The sequence below is a fragment of the Melanostigma gelatinosum genome, assembly GCF_949748355.1.
Source record: "Melanostigma gelatinosum genome assembly, chromosome: 12".
Classification (NCBI taxonomy): domain Eukaryota; kingdom Metazoa; phylum Chordata; class Actinopteri; order Perciformes; family Zoarcidae; genus Melanostigma; species Melanostigma gelatinosum.
The window spans coordinates 6,701,618-6,726,509 of record NC_136645.1 but is presented as its reverse complement, the minus strand read 5'-3'; the positions used below and the strand labels follow the sequence as shown (position 1 = coordinate 6,726,509).

General features: G+C 43.9%; 4 protein-coding genes across 4 annotated transcripts in view; 2 read left to right on the top strand and 2 right to left on the bottom strand.

Annotated features, from left to right (window-relative positions):
- Window positions 1–69: 69 nt before the first annotated feature.
- On the top strand, window positions 70–4,693 carry dync2li1 (dynein, cytoplasmic 2, light intermediate chain 1). The gene is made up of 13 exons (XM_079280377.1): window positions 70–161; window positions 255–378; window positions 496–530; window positions 851–920; window positions 1,107–1,195; window positions 1,287–1,473; window positions 1,576–1,644; window positions 1,876–1,953; window positions 2,152–2,231; window positions 2,314–2,384; window positions 2,484–2,581; window positions 3,077–3,169; window positions 4,446–4,693. The coding sequence occupies exons 1-13, from the start codon at window positions 148–150 to the stop codon at window positions 4,506–4,508; spliced, it is 1,071 nt and encodes a 356-aa protein (XP_079136503.1). The 5' UTR covers window positions 70–147; the 3' UTR covers window positions 4,509–4,693.
- A 683-nt stretch (window positions 4,694–5,376) lies between these two features.
- On the bottom strand, window positions 5,377–13,760 carry abcg5 (ATP-binding cassette, sub-family G (WHITE), member 5; the record flags this gene model as incomplete). Its single annotated transcript, XM_079279678.1, has 14 exons — window positions 5,377–5,561; window positions 5,995–6,107; window positions 6,261–6,372; window positions 6,623–6,696; window positions 7,061–7,199; window positions 8,402–8,607; window positions 8,736–8,949; window positions 9,072–9,201; window positions 9,863–10,002; window positions 11,054–11,186; window positions 11,300–11,398; window positions 12,680–12,816; window positions 13,188–13,309; window positions 13,591–13,760. The coding sequence occupies 14 exons, from the start codon at window positions 13,758–13,760 to the stop codon at window positions 5,377–5,379; spliced, it is 1,974 nt and encodes a 657-aa protein (XP_079135804.1).
- A 601-nt stretch (window positions 13,761–14,361) lies between these two features.
- On the top strand, window positions 14,362–19,426 carry abcg8 (ATP-binding cassette, sub-family G (WHITE), member 8; the record flags this gene model as incomplete). Its single annotated transcript, XM_079279758.1, has 13 exons — window positions 14,362–14,406; window positions 14,690–14,791; window positions 14,933–15,080; window positions 15,501–15,739; window positions 15,893–16,025; window positions 16,670–16,939; window positions 17,182–17,341; window positions 17,608–17,709; window positions 18,003–18,202; window positions 18,327–18,403; window positions 18,585–18,852; window positions 18,957–19,084; window positions 19,289–19,426. 13 exons carry the CDS (start codon window positions 14,362–14,364, stop codon window positions 19,424–19,426), a joined length of 2,010 nt encoding a protein of 669 aa, XP_079135884.1.
- Window positions 19,427–20,750: 1,324 nt separating this feature from the next.
- The window catches only part of lrpprc (leucine-rich pentatricopeptide repeat containing), a 44,733-nt gene continuing 40,591 nt past the window's right edge, over window positions 20,751–24,892 (bottom strand). The window contains exons 35-38 of the mRNA XM_079280804.1: window positions 23,833–23,907; window positions 23,628–23,712; window positions 22,495–22,637; window positions 20,751–21,048 (exon numbers count right to left, since the gene is read on the bottom strand). Coding sequence (XP_079136930.1) covers window positions 20,977–21,048; window positions 22,495–22,637; window positions 23,628–23,712; window positions 23,833–23,907 — 375 coding nt within the window. The 3' untranslated portion in view covers window positions 20,751–20,976. The remainder of the gene's footprint in view (window positions 21,049–22,494; window positions 22,638–23,627; window positions 23,713–23,832; window positions 23,908–24,892) is intronic.

Genomic DNA, 24,892 nt, shown 5'->3' with positions numbered 1-24,892 from the left:
CACGACGCTCATTAAGGAGTAACAATAATTACGTCATCAAACTGCGCCGTTACTCTGGCAACGTTTGGTCGGGTTTCCCTCGGTGGTAGCTAAGCTAGCTGTTAGTTAGCTTGTCAAGTTGTCAAACTTGGTTACAAGTCAAATGTGATGCCAAAAATAAGGTGAGGATCCGTTTGTACGCCAGTTTTCTCATTTAACATCACCATAGAGATAATAACATGCTTTGTTTCGCTTTTTTGTGTTGTGTTTGTCAGCTCAGACACACTATGGGAGCAGGCTGCGGCCGAGGTCCACAGCCGAGAGGCGGAAGGTGGGGAAGAGGATGGAGGAGAGACGGTCAGCGAGAGGACCGTGTTTCTCATGGGGAGCAAGTCTGGGGTATGTTTACAACATAGACCCGACATTTATTTACTTCTAATGGAAGCACTCTTGTCTTGTTACTAGCTACATACGCGGTACGTTAGCTAGTAAGCCCACCTTTTCGTTTTCTTTCAGGGTAAAACGTCCATTCTCCTCAGATGCCTCGACAGGTGAGTGTGTGTGTCGTCTATCTTAAAAACAGCATCTCTAGCCTCACAATAACCTTCTTTATATTCTGTATGTAGACTAATGTTTAAGACACATGCCAGTTATGAACAATAATGCTTTGATCATATAAAAGCTTTTAGCTTCATCTCAAGGTCTTCTTTAACAGAGCCGATCACATGGCACAATAATGACACCTGTGCCAGCTACATTTGACAAACAAAACACAGCAAGATTAGGTTTTAAGCACTGAAAGTGAGTAAATTGATCTTTAAGCTTTTGCTTTGTTGTGTGACAACAATAATACTGTTTTTTAATCCACCAGGGATGAACCATCCAAACCAACTCTGGCGCTGGAGTACACTTTTGGCAGACGGGCCCGAGGACACAACATAGTAAGGAAGCCCTGTTCGTATTGGACACTTTGGGGAAGAAATGGGATAAAAACTGATAGTCCTGATCATTTGTGACCAAACCTACTGGTTTTATATTACTCCAGTAAATACCTTATTTTTGCAGTAAATGCGAATGTGTGCACAATTGCACATACTGTGTAACTTGAACTTGGTTTCACCTTTCAGCCCAAAGACATAGCCCACCTATGGGAACTGGGAGGAGGGACCTCTTTGTCAGACCTGGTCCAGATCCCCATCACTGCCGTCGGCATCAGGTAGGTCACTGTTCCCGAGGTCTTGTTGTCTCCTTTTTTTTAAATACCGTATATCCTGCCAGATCACATGGTCCTTCCTGTCTTTTCCCAGGTCTCTCTCTGTCATCCTCATTCTGGACCTGTCTAAACCCAACGCCCTGTGGGGAACCATGGAAAGGCTGCAGCAGGCAGCACAACATCAGTTGGAGAAAGTCTCTTCCCAGGCACAACACACACAGAAAGCCAAACACCAGACGCCTGCTTATTCAGCAGCACGTGTGTTACCTAAAGACTATCCTGTAAGACCTCAGCTCATTACACTCAGTCGATTCTTTCTTTACTGTACAGTACAGACATAAGATGGTACATGTGTCCTGTGTTAACTGTGACTTTGTCAACAGGACAGAGAGCTGATCAGTCCCTTTCCTGTTCCTCTGCTGATTATTGGCAGCAAATATGACATCTTTCAGGTAAAACACACACTTCAACTTATTTATTGAGGTGGCCTCCTGGTGGCTGAATGACATATGTTTTATGATATTTGTTGACTTGTTATTGGTAGAACTTTTTTTAGGCAGAGAAGTTGTTAAAAGGTCTGCTGTGTTATAGTCACAGCTACATTGTTGTAACTTCTATGATCCTGGTTTGATTTATGTAACATATTATAGACTGAGAGCTTTATTTTTCCATGTGCGTTGCAGGAATTTGACTCGGACAAGAGGAAAGTGGTTTGTAAAACACTGCGTTTTGTTGCCCACTACTACGCGGCTTCTCTTATTGTAAGTGTGCTTTGATCATACATGTAACATATTTACATTTAACATAACTTTTGTTGAAAACATACTGCAATTTGCACTTTGTAATCTTTTTTTGCTTTGTCTCACCATTAAATTCACCCATTCTATGAACTGTTGCTGATCCAATTATCTTTTATTCCATATGTTTTTCTCTGTTCCTGTGTCTCATCTTATCATCAGTTCACAAGCATCAAGTCTGAGAACTTAATGTCAAAAACCAAGAGCTTCTTCTCCCACCTGGCTTTCGGTCTGGACAGAGGGTGAGGAGGATACTGGTTGTACACCAACCGTTACTGACATGTTATGCTTTGGTTTTAGTTGTATTTTCTATTCTTTGATCAGGAAAACTGTGTCCCTTGACTCCACTAAGCCTCTCGTCATTGCAGCAGGCTCCGACTCCTTCAACCAAATAGGTGAGTACAGCATCACTCGGTGGCCAAAAGCAGTAGTGCATTTAGATGTAATTAAAATGCTATTGCACCTTCTGCCTTGATATTTGTGGATTGCTTTAGGTTCCCCTCACTCTACTGATGTGGACATCACATCTCTCCATGCCAAAAACCCAAAGGACCTCTGGAAGAAAGTCTACGAGCGTGTCTTCCCCCAAGAGGTAGTTTCTTTGTCTTAATTAGTAACACAAAGTGCAGCTGTTTCAGCCTCTGATGTTTAAAGGTACAGTGTGTGGTATTTAGGGGGATCTATTGGCAGAATAATATTACTAAGCATGTTTTACGTAGTGGATAGTCACCTGAAAATAAGACTGGCTGTGTTTTCGTTCCCGTAACCGCCATGTTTCTACGGTAGCCTACAACGGCCAAACCAAACACTTGCTCTAGATGGGGCCATTTGCATTTTTGTGTTTTATTGTTTTCGTGTTTTTGGTTTAGTTCTTCCAAACGGGTGAAGTTTCAGTTGGCTGTAATCTGCAACCTCACCACTAGATGTCGCCATATCCTACACACTAGACCTTTAAACACCCTCACACTGGACAATCATATTCACAGCATTCCTCCCCATAAATATGCATGTTTACATGAATAAAGACCGTTGTCAACTGTCCATTTATAATATATCTCTGCTCATCTAACTGACTTTGTCTGAGCAGAATACCAGTGAGCAGAGGGAAGTAAAGGATCCAGCCAAAGACCCACAGTACAGTGAGCCTCAGATTGATGCCATGAGAGCCCAGAAAGACCAGGTAGCACATCTTGACCAATCACATGCTTGTGTTGTATTACAGCTGCACACGTATACTACACATGGCAAAGCACATCATAAACTACTGCAATCAGTGTCGTGAACCCCCATGAGTCTGCAGCTTGATGATCAGTCAGTGTTAACCAGAACGTTCACTTCTCTGTGCTTTGTGATCCTGACCTTTGACCTCACGGTGAAGAGGAACAAGTATTGAAGAAGATAACAGATTAAAAAACAGATTAAGAGGGAAATGAAGAGGAGTAGTGTCGACGATTCGATTTAATGGGAGTTCAGACAGGGTGACATTTCAGAGTGCTATAACATTTTCTGTTGAGTGCCGTATTTTTGGTGAATTTAGGTCACACAAAAAAAACGGAATCAGCTGTTGCCCTTCCACTGCCCAAGTTAGGCTGAATTAAATAACAATAATTCAGACTTTATCAGAGAGACAGGTAGATCTGCTGTTGAACACTGTCTTAATCAAGTTCAACGCTCGAGAGTAACCTTGTGTCTGTCAGTAGCCTGCAGCCGTGTTTCTGTCTCGTTAACAGGCTGTAATATATCCAGGTTATAAACTCAGACATCCGTGGTGTTCTTGTCGACCTGTGGTAGTGCCACTCTGGCACTTGAACTTTAGTAACCTCACAGCGCTGTTATCGCTGACTGACTCACCTGATGCTGGTCGAACAGGTATAGAGGAAAAGTTAGAAGACCCAGTTGCATGTCAGGCCACCCACCTTTCTGAGAGTGTGTACTTCTAGACCCAGTTTGTGCCTCTTATGTGTGATTACATTTACATCCTCAAACACTCTTCTGACCATCTGGATGATAGAAATATTCACAGCGCATTGTGTGTATCATCGAGGTCTAACAAACACTGAATACATTTCCTTCCTCAGTAAAACATTCTCAAAGCTGATTTTTCTTTGCATCCTGCGTTGTTTACATCCATGTTTACGAGAAAGCTTTTTTTTCCTGCCTTTCCTGCATATCTTGGCACATTGGCACATTGGCAGGACTTTACCTACCTTTCTATATTGCACAAGTATGGCTGTGTCAAAAAATAACTTCCGGTACATATTCCTTTGTTACATTTTAAAAAGTACAAATATATGACTTGAAGTCATTACTGCATTAATGGAGAACAAAACCTCGTTTACTATTATGAGTGTGCAGGCATTTCTGCATTATAGCGTGTGTCTGCCTGCACTTTTCCATTCTACTTCAATGATGAAGAAATGGTGTCATGTTTTTTCATCTCTCTTTGTGTTTTTCAGGAGTTGGAGCAGTATAAAAGGAATGCAGCTAAGTCCTGGAAAGGACTGGAGCTGGAGACATGAGAGAGAGCCAGCTTTATGGTCTCTCACACACACACACACACACACACACACACCACATATGATATCAATGTAAATACAGGATACAATTTGCTTTATTTATTTCCTTTTGTGTCATTGTGTCTATTTTAAACATAACAAAACTACTTGTATGATGATGATGAAATGTTTTCTGAAAAAATAAACAAAATTACAATAAGCATCACTTCCTATTCATGAAACATTACAATCACGATATTTAAAAAAATAAAATACAAAAGTGACATTTTTGTGATGATACACAGCGGTCCATCATTTCAATCAAACTGGTGATTTACAGTTTACGCTTAAGTTTAAACGTACCACTTCATATACAGTTTTATATGAAAATGATTAACTTGACATCAGTGCAGATATTTACAGGACCTTATTTTTAATCTGTGCGGCCGTCTCAGATGTTTGAGCCCATTCAGTGTTAAAGCAGCAGGTTTGGTGCTTTTTAGTAAAAAGACCACTCGGTTATCTGGCTGCATATCAGGTGGTCTAGTGTCCGTGGATGCTGTACTGTACACTTAGCATCCTGGACTGGTATTGTTTGAGGAAACGTCTAACAGAAGCTCTGCATTCATCATTGCTCTGAACTTTCTTGTACTTTATTCTGTTAAAGTGCTGACCCGGTGATATCCCTTGAATGTTGGAGGAAAGGGGGCAGCCACAGATGATACATGTTAGCAGGAGCCACAGTACTTCAGTGTTCCTCTTCTCAGACTAACTTAATGCTGTAAATCTGTTTTAGATCTTCTCAACCAAACTCAGTTCATCTTGCTGTTATAAACAAAAGACCCCCCCCCCCCCCTCCCACTCACACACACACAAATGTGTGTCTGTGGTTTTAGTGACGTACGAGCTTGTCTCTGATCTTGAAGCTGATGATGCCCAGCAGCAGGAGAGCAGGGAGGAAGGAGTAGAGGAGGACAAAGTCTAGTGTGTATCGAGACAGAGCCCCAGGATAGCCCTCATCAATGATCTGACTGCCTTGAGTGAGCATACAGGCTCCCGGCAAAGGTTTGGAAACGTCTGCAACAACACAACACACCGGAAGGAAGATGTTAACAATTTGTCTGGTTTAAAACACGGCTTCAGTTCCCCAAAACAGCCGGTGAGCGTCCTTCAATCTGCCTTGCCATGTGTCCTTGAACACTGAACTCATTCATGACATACAATACTTGTAAAGATAGAAGAAGAGATTGAAGACGATAGCTGTGAATCACATTTCCTTAACTAGATTGCAAAATATATTCCCAGTGATGTCAAGGCAGAGAAATATAAATCACTTGCAAAAAGTTGTGTTTACATGTTGTTGTTTTTAAGTTCTACTCAAGATGGTATACTTTGTTTGTGAGCTGTGAATATAACATGTTAAGTTTTCATTGATGTATGTATTATGGGTCCCTTTTCATGCTCAGGGTCGGTGGAATCAGATGGTCCCATCACGGTAAAAACAACTTACTGCATGTGAAGTTGAGTCCGTGGAACTCTGTGACGATGAGCAGCTCACAGCTGTACTTCTGGAAGGTCAGGTAGCTGAGCCACTGGAAGACCATCGGCATCTGCTGGGTGCTCCTGTTGAGAGGAGGAGGGAGGTGCGTTACTGGCGCCATAATATTCATTCACATTGAAGAGCTTATTGCCTATTAGAGGTCCAAATCACAACAGGCTTGGCTAAACGTTACTTAAACGTACTAATTAAATGTAAAAGATATTGAGGTGTCTCACCTGAGGAAGCCAGATCCCACTAAGATCCCCGCAATGTTGAGCAGAGCCACTCCAGTGTTGACCATGTTCGGGTCGTGGACCACTCCCAATAGCACCACAGTTAACAACTCACCTGAGGAAAAGCAACAGATATACTAATACATGCAACGTAAAGCCAGTAACAGTGAAAACATGACATTAAAAGGATCTTTATTTAAGTCAAACACATTTGTACACTTGTGTTTCTAAAACACTGATAGTCTATTCCTGTCAGTGTTGCCAACAAACTGGTAAAGGATATGAAACATGGCGATAAGCAGACTAGCATGTCCCTATAATCCTGTGAAGAAATAGAAGATGACGGTCAAGTAACCTTGTCTCACCTATAATATGTGGCACCAGGACAACAGCAGAATAACACAGGAAGCGCAAGCTGTCAGGGTGCATCCCCACCGTCCTGAGAGGATCATTTGTAGAAGTTAGTGCTGTTAGACGCTAAGTTTAAAACTCTTTAATGTTCTGCTCAACTGCTTGGTGGAGCACATTGTGAGTCACTATATCGTGTTGAAGAATGTGTTTGATTCAACTCAATCTGATTGAGTCATTTCTACCTCTTGATTTAGGCTAAAAGATAAACTAGATGTTGCTGTAACAAAAACACTCCAGACATGAAGCAACGTCGCAACAGTTTGGTAGAGGCTTGTAAAAAAGAACCTGCGGTGCTGTTAACCAGGTGGCCGTATGGAATATGAGATCTATTAGATCCTTGTGTCTGCACATGCTTTAAGAAGCCCCATAGCAAACAAATACACACTACCCACCAGTAAAGGAAGGAGGTGAAGATGAAAACACTCAGGATGCTGAAGGGCAGGATGTGGAAGATGTAGGCTAAGAACATTTGCCATTTACTGTACAGACCATCCTGACTCTCCTGATCACTGATGGCTCGCAACGCCGGGACTGTTGGAGATGAGCAGAGAGAGAGAGAGAGAGAGAGAGCGAGAGAGCAGATCATGTGATGAGTGGAAAAGAGGAGAAACATTACATACTGAAAGCCTGCCTGCCTGCCGGTGTTTTATCACATCTCTTATCCTCAGTACCTGTGACAGCCAGAGCCCTAAAGCTAAGATTCTACACTCAGCTGCAAGCTGAAGAAGAAGGAGAAGAGATAATCCTCACATATAGCCAATATCCTTCACTGGTTAGTGTTTGTATCGTCTTTTGACATACACTCAATGCACATAATTAATGTTCAGATAGATTCTACAAACGCAACACCTTTAAAGATCCATTTAGCTTTAAAAATTCTCACTGAGACATAAAAAATAAAATAAAATGTGTCCAAGCCGCGTAAATATTAAGTTCCCAACAAGACATAGCACAAGATCAGATCAAAAAAATAAAGTTCATGAAACCATCATACAGGTCCTAAAATAGGCCCTGACTTGTTGTACGGTAGTTGCTTCTGTGTGTGTCTATACAGTAAATGTGTAAACGTTTATCTGTATTTGAGGTGACCTTAAGTCACAGCAGCTGTTATAAATAGGAAACATGAACACAGAGAGACGCACATACAGATAGGCACAGATAATATAGACAGCATGTGTGTGTAGCAGGTCTAAAAGGCACTTGGGTTCAGTGATCTCTAAATGGAGTAAAGTTCATTCTGCCCTGTAGGTAAACTGCAACTACTTTGTGAGGCTGACCAGCTGCAGTTTTAATCTATAATACGAGTACTATACTTACAACTCATCACTTAATCTTTTACTCTGACCTATGAGAGACACTGAAAGTACACGGAGTCTCTTCGGGCGCTTCCACAGAGCAACATCTCAGCTAGACTTCACACCTTTCTGCTGAAGGGAACAGAAATACTGCAGGCAGCGGAATCCTTTCACCTACTGAACGGGAGATAAGCGAGCTTACACGGCTGAGATAAAGACGTTTCAAACACGCTGTTTAACGTACGATAGACCACACACACACACACACACACACACTTCATCCACTTCAGAATTCCCCCAAAGTCATCGTATCCATCTCATGTCGGTATTTGTTCAGTGATGTTGTCAGACACTTGCAGTTTAAAGGCCTTGGACATTCCACCACAAGGTGAAATGTGTTTTTCCGCTCTATGTGCAGATGTGTGGTGTGAAACTCACAGAGAGCGACTGCATTCAGCATGCCAGTGTAGGGCGAAGCGCCGATGCTCTGATAGATGATGCCGATGCGGTCCTGCACAGCACCCTTGTTGACGTCGTTGTCTAAATGCATCACGAAGAAGGCCACGAAGAGACCGTAGATCAGGTTCTGCAACAAACGCATCAGAACACCCATCCTGTCTCGGGACAGGTTTCTTACCGTCCGCCTGCACACAGAGAACACACATGGAAGTACAGGGACACACATAGAGAGCACAGGACAGATGCATGGTACAGATGATGCCTTTATAGATGATGTCTTCACAAGGGGACTGAAGACTCGCTCAGCACTGACCTGAGCAGAACTTCAAGTTTGGCGGCACCGCTGGGCGACTCTTTGCTCTTAAAGGGGATGGCTGGCTTGTCTGCGCGCTGCAGGCTCTGCTCCACTTTTCCCAGCATGCTCTGGTAGATGGCAGACCTCTGATAGGATGACGTGATCCCATGCATGCGACTGAAGGTGGTTGCCTCCCTCTCACTGCTGCGCGTGTCCACTGAGGTGAAGTCAACTGTTTGACATCGCAGCAATTTGAGTATTTTAACGTTCAGTCCACACATTCGTTTATATGTTGTATATTGTCGAGATGAACATATTCTTTATTTGTTGTAGCTGGATCATAGCATGCAGTACCATAGATGTCAAAGGGGTTGCAGTACTCTGGACACTCATATCCACATTGGCTGAAGAAGTCCACCATCTCCTCTGGCTGCCCACAGAACACCAGCTCCCCCCGACTCATTAGAGCTATGCTGCTAAACACCTGGGAGACACACACACACACACACACACACACACAAATAAAGAGTTTATTATCATCAGCATGCCTATCAACTAATCTACAACACGTGATCTTCTGCCTCGGTAGAAAACGGTGAGTTTTTCTGTGTTTAAAGGAAAGATATTTTCCACGTCTGAAAACAACAATCGCATGGCCACATGTACATTGCAATAGTCTTTGATTGCTCTAATTGTTTCCCCTGTCCATCATGACAGAGAAAAGAATGTAATTCTAATGTAAGAGATGGAGGACAAATGAAAATGACTTCTAAAGTTTAGCTGAAGTTAATGAGGCTTCAGCAGACAAAGTGTTTCTATTCCTCCACTGCAGCTGAGCAAGGAAACGTCTGTAGAAACAAAGAGAGGAAATTACATACTTATAAGGTTGTAACTTTTGAAGATAACCTCTTGATTTCACTAACAGAAGGAGGACAGTGGATTTTGTCCCCCGTCACTTCCATTGAAATCCCATTATACCGGGATCTCTTCATGTCCAGTACTGAGAGCAGGAGCAAAAGCTGTTTTGGTGTACATATGGCCGTATGGGTATTGTTTTAAGATAGCCTTGAAATAATGTGTAAATATCGTTTAGAGCAAGTTTTCTGTCTATTTATCTATTTTCTTAAGTTTATCTGGAAGCTCACCCTGAAGAGCTCGGAGCGCGGCTGGTGGATGGTTACGATGACGATGCGGTTCCTCTTGGCCAGCTCTGCCAGCAGCACCACAATCTGATTTGCGGTCATGCTGTCCAGGCCAGTGGTCGGCTCGTCCAATAGGATCACTCCTGCAATGACATCACCCCAATGACGCAGGTGTGTCCCACATTGATGCATCCAGAACAAGAGAGAAGGCAGGACAATAACTTTTTTTTCTCCTTTTAAGTTGGAAACTTTTAAAATGTACTTTTTATTAAGTGGCACATTCCGGACTCTCAACGGGGCCAACTTCACTCCTGAAGATAAGTGAGTCCTTTTTCTTTTTTTTGTTAATTACTCTAATTAGGACAATTAAAAGATTGGCTCTTTGCATTATGAAAGCAGAGTGGAATTAGCAGATGCTTTAATTGTGAGATTAATTCATTTCCTGGTTGATTGGAGAGGCAGCGAATGGGAACTCTTCATTACGCTGTGTGTGTGTGTGTGTGTGTGTGTTTCCATTGCCAGTCTAATCCTGAATGAGGACTGAGACCTTTCAATCTCCCTGGAGGAATGTAGACCTGATAAACTACACCTGGGATGAGCACAGGCGAGCACACACGCACACACACACACACACACACACACACACACACACACACACACACACACACACACACACACACAGAGGTGGGTCTCTGCTCATTCCCTGAGTGGTGTGATAACCCAGTCTTTCATTATGCTTCTCGATCTCTCCCTCTGTCCCGTTCTCTGTCCTTTCCTTAGTCCTCTCTTACTTAGATCCCTTTGTTTCTCAGCGTGGACTTCTAAAAATCTTCGGGGAGAGATGGCTTTTGTAGTGAACTTTCTTCTGTTCTCTGGATAGCTCAGTCCTGTTGCTTCCAACAGTATATGTATGAAATATCACATGTTTTATCCAGTCATTTACGAAACAGAGTGAGCAAAACTTTCTGATATTGTGCCACAGCCCCTTTTGTATCATCCTCGTCCCATGTGTTTCAAAGCTTTAACATGATCACCTCTAACGCTTCAGTTTACGCCACACCTCCTCATTTGAGTTATGGAAAGCTTGAAGGATTTAAGAGATAATGGCTTTTACCTTGATACACCTTAAATCAGCAGCAACAGCAGACTTTAGTTCCTTTGGAACTCATATTTCCCAGCTGCAGAGGTACTCACTTGGGTCCTGAAGTAGCTGGCTGGCGATGGAGACCCTCCTCCTCTCGCCCCCGGAGATCCCTGGGAAAACACGACCCCCAATAACACTTCGGGCCACGTGACTCAGACTCAGCTCGGCCATCACCGCCGACACCTGCACAGGAGTCAGGTGTCATGGTAAAGATATTTTCTCGAGCCGGGAGAAATGCTTCAGCTGAAGAAATGGTGATTGCGTGGACAGAGCAGAGGAGGCTCTCTGAAAGTCACCTTCTTCTTTATAGCTTTGGTCGAGTGTTTCCGCAGGGCCAGCTGAGCTGTGTAGGTCAGAGTCTCCTCCACTGTCAGATAACTCAGCAAGTTATCACTCTGTAAAAGAAAGGGACAAAGAGAGAATATCAGAAAAGACGAGAAACAAGTAAGAGATGCAGTGAGGCAGACAATATTTAACAAGGATACATTGACAGTGTATTGTAAAATAGCTTCCTAAATGTTTCCTTTATAAGAGAGATGAGTAACAAGACTACAGGTTAACACAGAGAAAAGGTTAAGACACTGCTGCTTGTAATTAATCTCCACTAAGAGGTATATATCTGTATTATCTCCTCCGTATTCCTCTTGTCTGTCCATCAATATTCAAACTACAGTCTATCATGACACTTAATGTTGTCTCTGGCATGAACTTTACTGTAAACACACTAAGCTTCACACTATTAGCAACAGAAAAGTGTCGATTTCAGAGTATTATCTAAAGTATCACATCCCTGCACACCGAGGTGTACATCCATATAGGACACATACAGCAGTACTCTGAATATTTGTATGTTCGTATACGCCGACTGGAACATACCTCTGCCCCAGACACACACACACACACACACACACACACACACACATTTATGCCTTGCCCCTGCTGCCTGCCTCAATTAACACATGGCGCCTCCCAATCCCACTTCTCCTCAGTCTCTCATCTGAATGACTTTAATATCAGGAGCTCATATCACCTCCTCATCTACAGCTTAGCAGGGGAAGTTAATGACGAGGCTTCGAGAGCAGAGGAGGGGTGCTATCAGCTGGAAGAGGGAGATGATTTGAAAGGAAGCAAGGCCGGTTTTAAGCCAGTGTTTTTAATTCAAGCTTTGGATACACTTGAGCACCTCTCATTGAGAGATTAAGTGTATGAGGAGGCCAGCAAGGGCCTTTAGTTAATTTCATCCAGAGGCCAGGGCAACCTTTTCAGGAGTTTTTGCAAAATGGTGCGTGCTCATTGAGTTTGTAGTTTGGTATTCATGGTGAATAAACACAAGCAACTTAAATACACACAAACTGTCTGCATGCAGCCACCCACATGTGGTACGGGGCAAAGTTTCACCTGATGTCAGTGTGTTATGAGAACTAGGGCAAAGGGAAACCACCGTTGAGCCTCTTTATTCGCAGTTCAGCAGCTTTATGCTGCTGTTTGGAAGCACAAACAACTGGTTCCAGTCACATTCTACAAACAAATCCAATGTTTGATTGTGTTGCTCTCTTGTTGAGATGTGCCGAAGGCCCCGTTTGAAACATCCAAAAAAAAAAGAATTACTTTCTCGAGGTCACAAATAACTGATTGTCTGTGTTTGACCCTTGATGTACTTTATGTCTGTGTGTTACCTGCAGCACATAGGAGAAGCAGTCCTGATACTCTTCTCTCTTCAGTTTCATGCCGTTAACGAAGACCTCCCCCAACAGTGTGCCACAGTTTCCAATCCTCCCTGAGATGGCATCCAACAGCGTGGTCTTTCCTGAGCCTTTACAAGGCAAGATGCACACACACACACACACACATGGATATATATGACGTACAGTAAAAAAAGATCTGATCACATATCTAAGAACATTTTAGATTGGCAATAGACGGATTCTCCAAACACATAAATCCCTGTTTGCTGCAGAGGGACATTTCCCCATTCTCACATTCCAGTCTTAACCACTTCATTTGAGCTTCAACCTGAATAAAAAGGTTCTGTTGCATTGCCTTTATTTCACCTAAATTTTGTCTAAATCACAAAATCTCTCAGAAGAATCCATTAAAAACGTATCTTATTATATGGTCCTTACATGGGATTATTTTGTTGTTGTGCTGAAACACTTTGCACTTTTGACTGAGCTAAGAGCGAACCTGAATTGCCCAGTATGCCCATAATCTGCCCGCTGTCCACGTGGAAGGAGACATCGTTGAGGATCTGACGAGTCCATCGCTTCCTGTAGGTGGGTAAGCCCCACCACGGACCAACACGCTCACTAGAACACACACACACACACACACACACACACACACACACACAGAGGCACGATCTTCAATTGATTCATATGTGTATCACCAGTCAGCAGTGTGTTTTATTTGACACTACATAGACAAAACTTTGCAACTTCTCATGCGTTACATTTATTCTTCTGCCATCATGAAAATGCAGATAATGTGTCCCAAACATGCCTGTGTATGAGCATAATGATATAGTATAATGTCGAATTGATTCTCAGCGTGTTGTTGTCTCTCAGTCATCCTCTTGTACACTCTTTACCTGACTGTGTAGTGGATCTTCCTGACACTGAGACAACAGGAGGGCTCTGATCGCTCCTCTCCAGCGTCCCCACATTCGTCCCTCTTCCCCTCCGACACAAACTTGAAGGACTCCCTGACTTTGCTGCCGTTCTCTGGCTCCACCGCCTGCATTGAATAAACTTTGTTCATGTCTCCGGCCAGTCTGCTACTCCAAACAACAACCGTATGTCAAGTCCGTCTCAGATCAGTTTCTTCATATCCACGCGCTCGTAAACAGGAAGTGAAGCTCTAAATTTGAGTTGTCTTAGACACCCAGACTTTGTTTCTCTGCACCCATTGCCTGTTCAGAGCAGCAGTGCGATAGCAGTGGTGTCTCTCAGGAACCATAAACACACAGTGAACGCTGCGTTATCTCAGAGAACTTTGATCTGGAGCTCTATAAAGAAGACCAAAAAAAAAAAAAGTAGGGATAACTGTCTGACTGTCTCAGTCCTCAAGTTGAGCGCTGGGACCAGAGAAGACACGAGTAACAGGAGCAGATGAAGAACTGACGTGACATGAATTTGGACGCTTTGAGGCAGAAGGCGTTGAGACAAGAGGAGATCTTCAGCTGGACTGGAGTCAAAGATCGAACAGAGAGAAGAAACGGTGAACAGCGGCGCAACGGGCGAACAACGAGTAACAAAGGCAGAAACCCATAGAGAGAAAAAGAGAGGAACAGAACAGAAGAAGAGAAAGGGGGGCGTCGACCTCTTGACCCTACAATCGTCAACCAGCAGCTTGCCTCGTCATGGACACAGATACTGGCCTCAATCATACATACAGCTCCTCACAGGTCAGTTCATTACGTGGGATCCCGAGGCATTGGTTTGAAGTTCCTCTGCTGATATACTGATAAACTTTGGTTAAATCAACCAAAAGTCCTTGATTCCTTTCTCCCACATTTAGGGATTACATAATGGTAATTTTAGTGGCATTGTCAAATGGACCCTGGACCAACAAAAGGTCTCGGGCAACTGTTTGCACACACAACGATGCACTCAAACTTAAAAATTAAAAATGTCGAATGAGTGCGTGCCTCTCTGAAACCAGCAGACCTGTCTGCTCCTCTTTAACAGCATCGAGACACCGAGTTGTTCTCGTCTGAAGAAGACAGCAGTCTCTACTTCACCTACAGTGGAGGGTGCAATGAGCTGGAAGTCAACAACCTGCATTATGAGGTAACCGACGGGCAGCCGCTCTGCTCTCATGCACAGTTATATTTAGCCTTTAACTGTTGCATGTTTTACTGCATATGTGCATGTTGCTGTATATGTGTTAAGTGTGTGTGTGTGTGTGTGTGTGTGTGTATGTGCTCGCAGGTGGACACAGCAGCTCAGATCCCGTGGTACGAGAGGTTATCAGAGTTCAAGTTGCCGTGGGCGATAAAAGGGAACAAGCAGACAGCCATCAACAAGCTCAGCCTCCGAGTCCGCAGCGGACAAATGCTGGCAGTCATTGGCAGCTCAGGTGATACACACACACACACACACACACACACACACACACACACACACACACACACACACACACACACACACACACACACACACACACACACACACACACACACACACACACACACACACACACACACAGCTGAACCTGTCAAGTCAGCAGCATTACATTACACCCAAAGCCTCAATTACATGACACGTATTACACAACAGAGAAACAATAAAGACGTTATCTTTCTTTAGACTCCAGCAGCATGAACTATAAAGAAAGCAAGAAAACATCTGCTACATCTGCTTATCAACGCCTCAAACTTCTTGTAGTAGGCTCCCTGCCTTCCTACGCTGCTCACAGCTCAGCTCATATTTTGACTTGCATGGTGATTCTAGTTTGATGCTTCATTGTTGCTTTAAATACATAATCATCTTCTCCCAGGTTGCGGTAAAACATCTTTGCTCGACATAATAACATGTCGCGATGAGGCCGGTGCGATGACATCCGGTCAGGTTCTGATTAACGGGAAGCCCAACACGCCGCAGCTGGTGAAGAAGAGCATCGCTCATGTCCGCCAAGACGACCGCCTTCTTCCTCACCTCACTGTCCGTGAAACTCTGGCCTTTGTTGCCAAACTGAGGCTCCCCACCCACTTCACACAGGCCCAGAGGGACCAGAGGGTAAGATTAAACCAAAGAAGGACCTTGTAATACAAACACTGGCCTCATACTTGAGAGGTCACGCTCCTATAACAACACGTATATTCTCCATTTGCTGAAAACACTGTTCTGTGTGCTGTGAAAGACAAACTTTGTGCTGTTTTTCTGTCACAGGTGGATGATGTCATCGCAGAGCTGCGGCTGCGACAGTGCGCTCACACCAGGGTGGGAAACGACTACGTGAGGGGCGTTTCTGGAGGCGAGCGGAGGAGAGTCAGTATCGCTGTCCAACTTCTGTGGAACCCCGGTGAGCGAAAACAACCTCTTGAAACTCTTGATTTTCCCCTTTTGCTTTCATTTTTAAGTTTTTATTTCTCTATTTCTCAAACTGGCTTGTAATTTAATCGTAAAATCCCAAATTTAAAGTTTTGGTTAAAGGCAGATTCTCCTCACGTGGGAGCTGTTCAGTTGTTGCCAGCTGAGTTTTTTACACATCAACCTCCACCACCTACAGGAAAGGAAAGTAATAGTGGCAGTTTAGACCCGCAGATATGTGTTTATGTTGCCACCTACAGGCAAAGAAAATAGTGGCTGCAGCAATGGCAGATTATTTATTATACTATATATTTTGTGTTATTTTTTTTATGACTTTTTTTATGACAGATTTTTTTATGGCATATTTTCAATGACATATACAATTACTTTTTAGAACATTTCTATGACATTCTTTACATATATACCACGAAGTATTATCCACACATCTCATTGCCTGTCCTGATAAGATTGAATCCCGTTAGATATCTCAGGCCCCAGCCATCCCGCATCGCCACAACCCCCTTACCACCACCAGTGGATCGCCAACAACAAGACGGGAGGGGACAATTCCGGCAAGAGAGTCGTGTCTTTTTATGGATGATTGAACTGTTTTTTTTTTTTTTTTTTACATTTCAGGTATTTTGATCCTGGACGAGCCCACGTCAGGATTGGACAGCTTCACAGCCCACAACCTGGTGATCACACTGTCCCGCCTGGCTCGGGGAAACCGTCTAGTCCTGCTGTCGGTCCACCAGCCTCGGTCTGACATCTTCCAGCTCTTCGACCTCGTCGTCCTGCTGTCGTCGGGTTCGGCCGTTTACTGCGGCGCCGCTCGTGACATGGTGCCTTACTTCACTACCCTCGGATACCCCTGCCCACGATACTGCAACCCCTCTGACTTCTATGGTTAGTGTGTGTAGAAGGCTGTCTAAACGGCATCAAGAAGTGTTTGTTTTCAGCGCCCAACCATCTCTGACAGCTCATTGGCTTAGAGGACATTTAGCACCAAGGAAGGTGACACCAATGCAGAAAAACTGCTTCAAATTTGTCAAAACTCAGATTAATGATAAATATCTTGAAACATCCTCGGAGTCAACTGTGACCCATTCCTCTTTATGACACTATTTATTCTGATTGTATGTGTCCAGTTGATCTGATCAGTATAGACCGGCGCAGTCCAGAGCAAGAGGCCGAGTGTTTGGAGCGTTCCACCGTTCTGGCTGAGCAGTTCATGGAAAAGGTCCGAGACACAAACACTCACATGTGGAAACCAGCTGGGACCAACACAGAACCAACACCAACTGAGAGGTAGCAGTGTGTTTAAGCTTGCTCTCTTTTCTTCACCTAGACATTCACGTTTTCCCCAACTTTTACCTCCCTTCTCCCCAGCAATGAAATAACTTGATGTCAAGGCAGGGTTGGCATCTCACTTATCGAAGCAGCGGCTACATGGTGTTTTTGGGTTGCTTGAACAACTTGCTACCCAACAACGTAGCTGTGTTTTGAGTGACCCGTCTCAGAGACAAAAGTATTTTTGTGTTTTGTAATTGTAATCACTGTGTTCCTGCCTGCAGCCCTCAGCAGATGAGCACAGTTAAAGGAGAGGAAGTCGTCACTATTTCCAAGCAGAGTAACAGACTACCCGGCCGACTTCACCAATTTACCATCCTCATCAGGTGAGAGCAACTCACAGCGATGAATGACAGCAGTGGTTTACAGACAGACTTAGATATTGACATTTGCTCTCTACTTTTGAATAAGTTCTCTGTTACTTCTATTCATTTTTAATTTCTCTGCTCAGTGCAAACTAGTTTTCATAAAGTCTTCAGGTGTTTCAACTGACTCGGGTTGGTGGTCACGTGTGCAGTCGTCTTATTGTAGCCGGCTGTTTATTGGTTAACGTGAGATAAATATCAGCAAATATCACAATAATTGGTAATCCGTATCGTGTGTTTGTCTTCTCCCTCAGGCGTCACATGTACAATGACTTCAGAGACCTGGTCACCTTATTCGTCCACGGCTTCGAGGCCCTCCTCATGGCACTGCTGATCGGTTGTCTCTACTACGGGGCAGGAGAAGAGCGTCTGTCCATTCAGGACACAGTCGCCCTGCTCTACATGATCGGAGCTCTCACCCCGTTCGCTGTGGTGCTGGACGTCATAGCTAAATGTGAGTAGCTACAGCTGTCAGTCTGCAGTTCACAACAGTTATAATCAGTTAGAATCGTTGCGGCACGCTGATACTAGAGGTCGTAATGCTGCAACTCATCAGACTAACTTCATGTTCTCTGCAGGTCACACAGAGAGAGCCATGCTCTACCACGAGCTGGAGGACGGCATGTACTCCGTCACCTCCTACTTCTTTGCCAAGGTAAGCCACAGTGATCTCCAGTAGGGGTCAGCCTCGCCCCACGCTGGAGTCCCTCTTCAGTGTATTGTACAGTACTGTGGTGTTGGAAAGCATGTCTCCGTGCAGCTAGAATCAAGTGTCCACAATGTGTGAATTTCTCTTCATTTCTGTAGATTTGAACGTATGCATTCCCCACATTCAGATCCTGGGGGAGCTACCAGAGCACTGCGTGTTCACCCTGGTGTACGGCCTGCCCATCTATTGGCTGGCCGGTCTTAACGAGGCTCCGGACCGTTTCCTGCTCAACTTCCTGCTGGTGTGGCTGATGGTTTACTGCAGCCGGGCCATGGCTCTGTTTGTAGCTGCCGCGCTGCCCACCCTGCAGACCTCAGCCTTCATGGGCAACTCCCTTTTCACCGTCTTCTATTTGACCGGAGGCTTCGTCATCGGCCTGGAGAATATGTGGCTCGGTGAGGAGATGGATTCATGTTCCTTCAGTGGAAAGATGTGTGAGGGTAGAGAACAGCTGGCCAGTCTGTGACGGTTACACCTCTGCATGTTCTTGACTTCTCAGTGGCCTCGTGGTTCTCTCACGCCTCCTTCATGCGTTGGGGTTTTGAGGGCATGCTGCAGGTGCAGTTCAGTGGCAACATGTACCCCGTCACCATCAGAAACTTCACCATCTATGTTGACGGCATACACGTGAGTTAGAAACTAAAACACAAATACAGAAGAACTGATTCACTCTGTCCATTTTCTGAATAGGTTGTGCAGTTTTGTTAGTCGGAAAACCACAATATTTGTCAATAATTGCACATAAATGAACACAGCTATTGAAACCAACGTACTTTACACGGTCATGTCAACACCCCTCTCATCCTGTAACCCTCTCTCTTTGTCTTTGAGGTGGTGGAGGCCATGAACATGAACCAGTATCCTCTGTACTCGTGCTATCTGGTCCTGCTGGCAGTCTGTCTGGTCTTCATGGCGCTCTATTACGTGTGCCTAAAATTCATCAAGCAGAAGTCCAGTCAGGACTGGTGAACACATCTGGGCCAGTTTCAACAATCACACCGAGCGCTGGCTGAAATCACACAAATGACATCAGAGTCGGGGAGTGTGTGTTTTTGTGCAGCAGTGGAAGGAAGTCATTTTGGTTCAAGTTCGACTGGTTCGACACTGAGCCATGCTGTCTTCTGTCATTTTACTGTTCTTATTGGGATGTTTTATAGTGAGTAGAGTGCTACATTTAGGGGATAAAAGTAAGATATATCTTTGGAAATACCATTTACCATTACATAGACTTGTTTTAGTGGTAAAAACACATGAAGTGACCCCCCTGGCACCTCAGAAGTGCTCTTAAATATATATTAAAACATCCTCAAAGTGCAGCAATTTTTCTCATCTTTAGTTGAAATAATCTTATCATATATCCAGCGTTAACATGTGAATAATTAGGATTTGGGTCAGAAATCCTCGTTTAGGAGAAGCATGTGTTGCAGTACTGCTGTGTGCTGCTGGGTGGCAGCAGAGCGCCGCACCAACGTCAAAGTTGAAATGATTCTCTCGGCTCCATCTTTGCAAATGATTCGAGCGCCACTTTGGCTGATATCCATCTGCAGCTTTTGCGTGTTCCATTTTCAATCTTCTTTTTTTCTAAAGCTTTATCTCTTTTTGTATATGTAAGCTTAACAATGTGCGGCCAGTATAGGAAGCACTGAAAGAAAAGCCTGGTAGAGGTTTAGTAAGTCACACTTGGAAAAAAAGAAAAAAGGAGCTTGTACTTGTGTCCTCATAGATTGAAGATTATGTAAACTGTGTGTTTTTGTACTGTTGCAAAAGCCTGAATAATATTTTACAGACATGGTTTGAGTAAATTAGTAAAGTATTAAATCAAATTGCTCCACTTGAGCGTGTTTATTATTTGTATCCTTTGACCTGGTCATTCAGTAACATGGTGTAGTCACTTTGAGCTCAAATCATATCCAATGACTTTATTTTAAGACCTTTTAATGACGTACTTTACTTTCATGACATATCGTACTCTGACTTTTTATGACCTATTGTACTGGTTTTTGTGACATACTTTACTTAGATTTTTTTTCTGACTTTTGTCGACATACTCAACGACTTTTTTATGACATCCGACTTCACTTTTTAAAGACTGATTACTTTTATTCGTCTTTTTCCATGACATACCTTACTATAACTTTTTTCCAACAAACTATCATGGGATCGTACATGCCGCCTCAATAGGACACCTCAATGGAGCTGAACCATTGTAAATGTAGTGCGTTACACTACCTGCTGCCCTGAAGAACAGGTTCATTGAACCACCAAATGTCTTTTAAACCACAAAGACTCAGGCTCAGAATGTGACATTTATTAGCATAAATACTTCTGTACATTCTCAACATCATCATCAATAATATTATCAAGAGTGGACAGAGTATAACATCCAACCGTTATAACACAATACTCTATACTTCAGCGCGGACACCTTATGAAAAAGAAAGAAAGTGTGATAGGACGAACAAAGTTGGGATTTGGAAGGAGGTCGGAGGTCGGAGGTCAGAGGAGAGGAGGATGAATCTTTATGCCTCAGCCGTCTGCTGGACTTTGGCTGCTCTCTCTTTCAGCTTGTCTGCATAAAACTTAAAGGACTCCTGGAAAGAAAAAGAAAGACAGTTTAGCAAACTCTTTTTTTAATGACATACCATACGATGACATTTTAAAATAAAATAAAATCCATGTAAACTCAGATCATGGAATTACACATTTACATTATCTTCCCTCATGAAGTAAGGCAGACACTCGTAAATTTAAATGTTAAATAAAATTGATGAATGTGACAAGTTCTCTTAAATTACTCGTACACGCCACTGAAGACCAAATCTGTTAGTAGATGTTTTGCTGTTGTCACCATGGTGTAGTAACCTCGATGTAGATGGATAGGAGGGAGAACAACGAGGACTGGTGGGTTTCTACCCGAGATGCGTTCATAGAAACTTCCGACCCCCGTAACGGTTCACCTTTCCCTCTCCTTGCAACTCCTCTGGCTCTCTTTCGCTTCTAAAACCCAGCAGTCACTTAACTATCCTGACAGCCAGTGAATAATGCAGCAGCTGCTCTGCCTTCATCCCTCTCTTTCTCCTTCTATCTTTGCACTGCAGGTGAATGAAGGTAAGAGGTGGGCTTCATCCTACACCTGCCTCCAGGGGACAGTGCATTAAAGTGCTGGGGCTGAGAGGTCTCTCTGTGTGTGTGTGTGTGTATGCGTGAGTCCTCTGCCAAAAATAGAGCCACATCAAGTTACACAATGTGCTGAAATGCTCAAAAACACTCGGCGCCAGAAACAGAGAGCGACTATCGCAGCGACACCATCTCGGTTACACAATATATGTACTCTGACCCACACACACACACACACACACACACACACACACACAGGAGGCTAGCTGCAGGCCTGAGCAGGAAGACTGCTCTGTCACATTACTACGGTACTCACAGACCACAGCACACACACACACACAATGGCACGCATTAGGATGCCATCCGGACAACTGCCAGCACCAGTTTAGGAACTGCGATGAGTGCTGCGTTTGTATTTGAACACAGATCTGTTCATAATATGTTGTTCATGTCTGCATGGTTATATCAATATGGATAGGTGTGTGTGTGTGTGTGTGTGTGTGTGTGTGTGCGCGCTTAATCCACTGTGTGCCAGTGTAAAGCAGGGTTGGGAGTGAAATCATATCAATACATGATCATGACAAACTTTGTTTTACCGTTTTCTGGCATTTTACAGACCAAACCGTTGATGGGTATTGAGCAACAAATTGGCAGATTAAGTTTATGATTTCAGCTAAAAGCTTGTTTGAGTCCAGAAGTATTGCTTATCGTAAAACAGTTTTTTGTAGGCTGGCTAAGCACTCATCCATACTTCTCCACTGCTATTCTACTTCCAAAAAAACAGCACGTTCAATTAGTTTCTGTCCAACATCTTTTAACGCTGGGCTCATTCACATTTGCAACTGATTTGTGTCGAGCAGCTCCTTCGTGCGTGTGTGTGTGTGTGTGTGTGTGTGTGTGTGTGTGTGTGAGAGACTCACAGGTGGCTCAGTGAAGGGTGCAGTCTCTCCTTCAGTACGGTAAAGCACAGCAAGTCGTTTGAGTGACAGCTCGTCTATGACCGCCCCCTCCTTCTGCATCTGCTCGTGCAGAGCCTTGGCTGACGATAGGTCCTTATCCAGAACTGTCAGACAAGAGGAGGGATGGGGGGGGGGGAGTTAAGTCAGCAAATGACACAAAAACCTCTACATGTGAAAAAATGATTTAATGTTGACATTTAGAAAAAATAATCCAACTTTGTCTCTTATCAATAAATTGGCACCAAGAACTGAAATGCACATGCATACTGTCCACAATTTTGAGTTCCACTGCTTTGAAAGAGTAGAAATCTTAATTTAGAACAATAATGTAAATAAAAAAATTCACAAGATTATTTCAGAATTATAGGTGTTGAATCAGTAACTTTGCGTATAGAATCTCCTTCCTCAAATGGTTGAAATGATGTTCTGTCGATGTGAAGCCTCACGAGTGTGTGCGGTAGTGCGTATCAAAGAAACAAAAGTGGAAAGTAAGGTCACTACTAAAAAAAGACAAGCGAAAGTTAAAAAGACGAGAAAAAACAACAACTTGGGGACGAGCAGAGCAGCGCTAAATGTGTCCCCTATGGCCGCCTTCACCGACCAGCTAGCTGATGCTAATTAAATAGTCATGTCTGCTCATCTCTGGTGTGACAAGGTACGTAAGAGGGGAGACGGGAGGGTGAGAAGGTGAAGAGACGGGGAGGGCATGAGGGGAGGATAGAGGGAAAAGAAATGATGGGAGGACAAAAAAATTGAGGACAAGAAAAGATAGAGTAAAAAGGCAGAGAGGGCAAGAAAACGATGAGGAGAGGAGGGAAAAAAGAAAAGTTGAGTGGTGGACTGTGTTGCGATTAGCATGCTAGGCTAGCCAGGACCGCTAACTCATTAGAGGACATGTGTTCTTCTAACCCCTGAATGTCTGCCTACACCCACACACTCCTTGATCTGATGCATTGTTAATGTCTCCGCCTGCTGCACCAGACGAGGCCTTGTGTGTGTGTGTGTGTGTGTGTGTGTGTGTGTGTGTGTGTGTGTGTGTGTGTGTGTGTGTGTGTGTGTGTGTGTGTGTGTGTGTGTGTGTGTGTGTGTCTTACCATGGCATTTCATCAGGTACGGGTACAGCACCTCCTTCTCAGTGAAGTCTGGAATCAGGCTCAGCAGGGCCTTGATCTTTCCCAACTGTTATACATACGTAAACAATACCGTTGATTAACTTGTATTTGGTCAGTACAATATTGTCATTACTAACAGAAATCATGGAAAAAAAGTACACAAATTATTCTTTAAAAATGGTTTTACCTGTCCGGGACTCTGAGCCTTCTGAGCCAAGTAGGACACCAGCACATCCTTCTGTTCAGCCACAGCGTTACAGCGCTACAGCAAGACGAGAGGGACAAAAGAAACGTGAGACATACAACATGTGTTATTGGGCTATATGAATAAAACTGGCGTGACATATTTAGTACCAAGTGGAAATGCTATAAAAGTAAAGCCTAAGCTTGAGCTGTTAATATCGTCCAATATATCAGCATGTGGAGACACTGAACAGAGGAAAGTGTTGCAGAATTATCTCTTTGCATCAATCATCCGACACTGGTCAGTGATGCTGATTAAATGAAATGGATAAAAAAATAAGTAAAAAGTAACTTTTGTGCGCTACATCTAAATAATACGATATATATTATATTTAGTATATAAAGACGTTTAACCTGTGCATGACTGCTTATGATGAAGACATGTCATGTCACGTCATTCTCCTGGCTGTGCAGCAATGAGGTCCGATTACTAGCCAGTCGTAAACTAACGTGTTTCACTCCTTCTGCGCCTCGTACAGAATTGAAGGCGAGTGGCCTGTAAGGCTTTTAACAGGATGACACACACCCACACACACCCCTAACACCCCCACACACACACGGAGCAAGTTGCCTTCTTTCGGAGTCACCGAGCAGCAGAATGGCTCGAGTACAATCAGACCAACACTTCACTCCACTCCGTGCTCTCACTCACTCTCTCTCCTCCGGTAATGTCCACCCCTCGCTACACCAACCTCTCCCAAAGGTGACGCCACAACCGACTTGGCCTCCCGTCTCCACTGCTCCTCACACATACTGCCTAAAAGCTCTGTATAGATACCCAGGGAATGCCTCCTTTTCCTCAATGCCCCCCCCCCCGTCCCAACACACAGAAGCACGTAGACGAGTCGGTAGAGCTCGTGCCTCACTGCTTCTCTCCGTCACAGTTTCACTTCATCCCTCTCGCTCCCCGCCGACCTTACGTCCTCCTCTCCCGATAGCCTCGTCATCATTATTGACCGCTCGCCTACTTAAAAGCGTTTCATAGTTTTGGAGGAGTCGGGCCG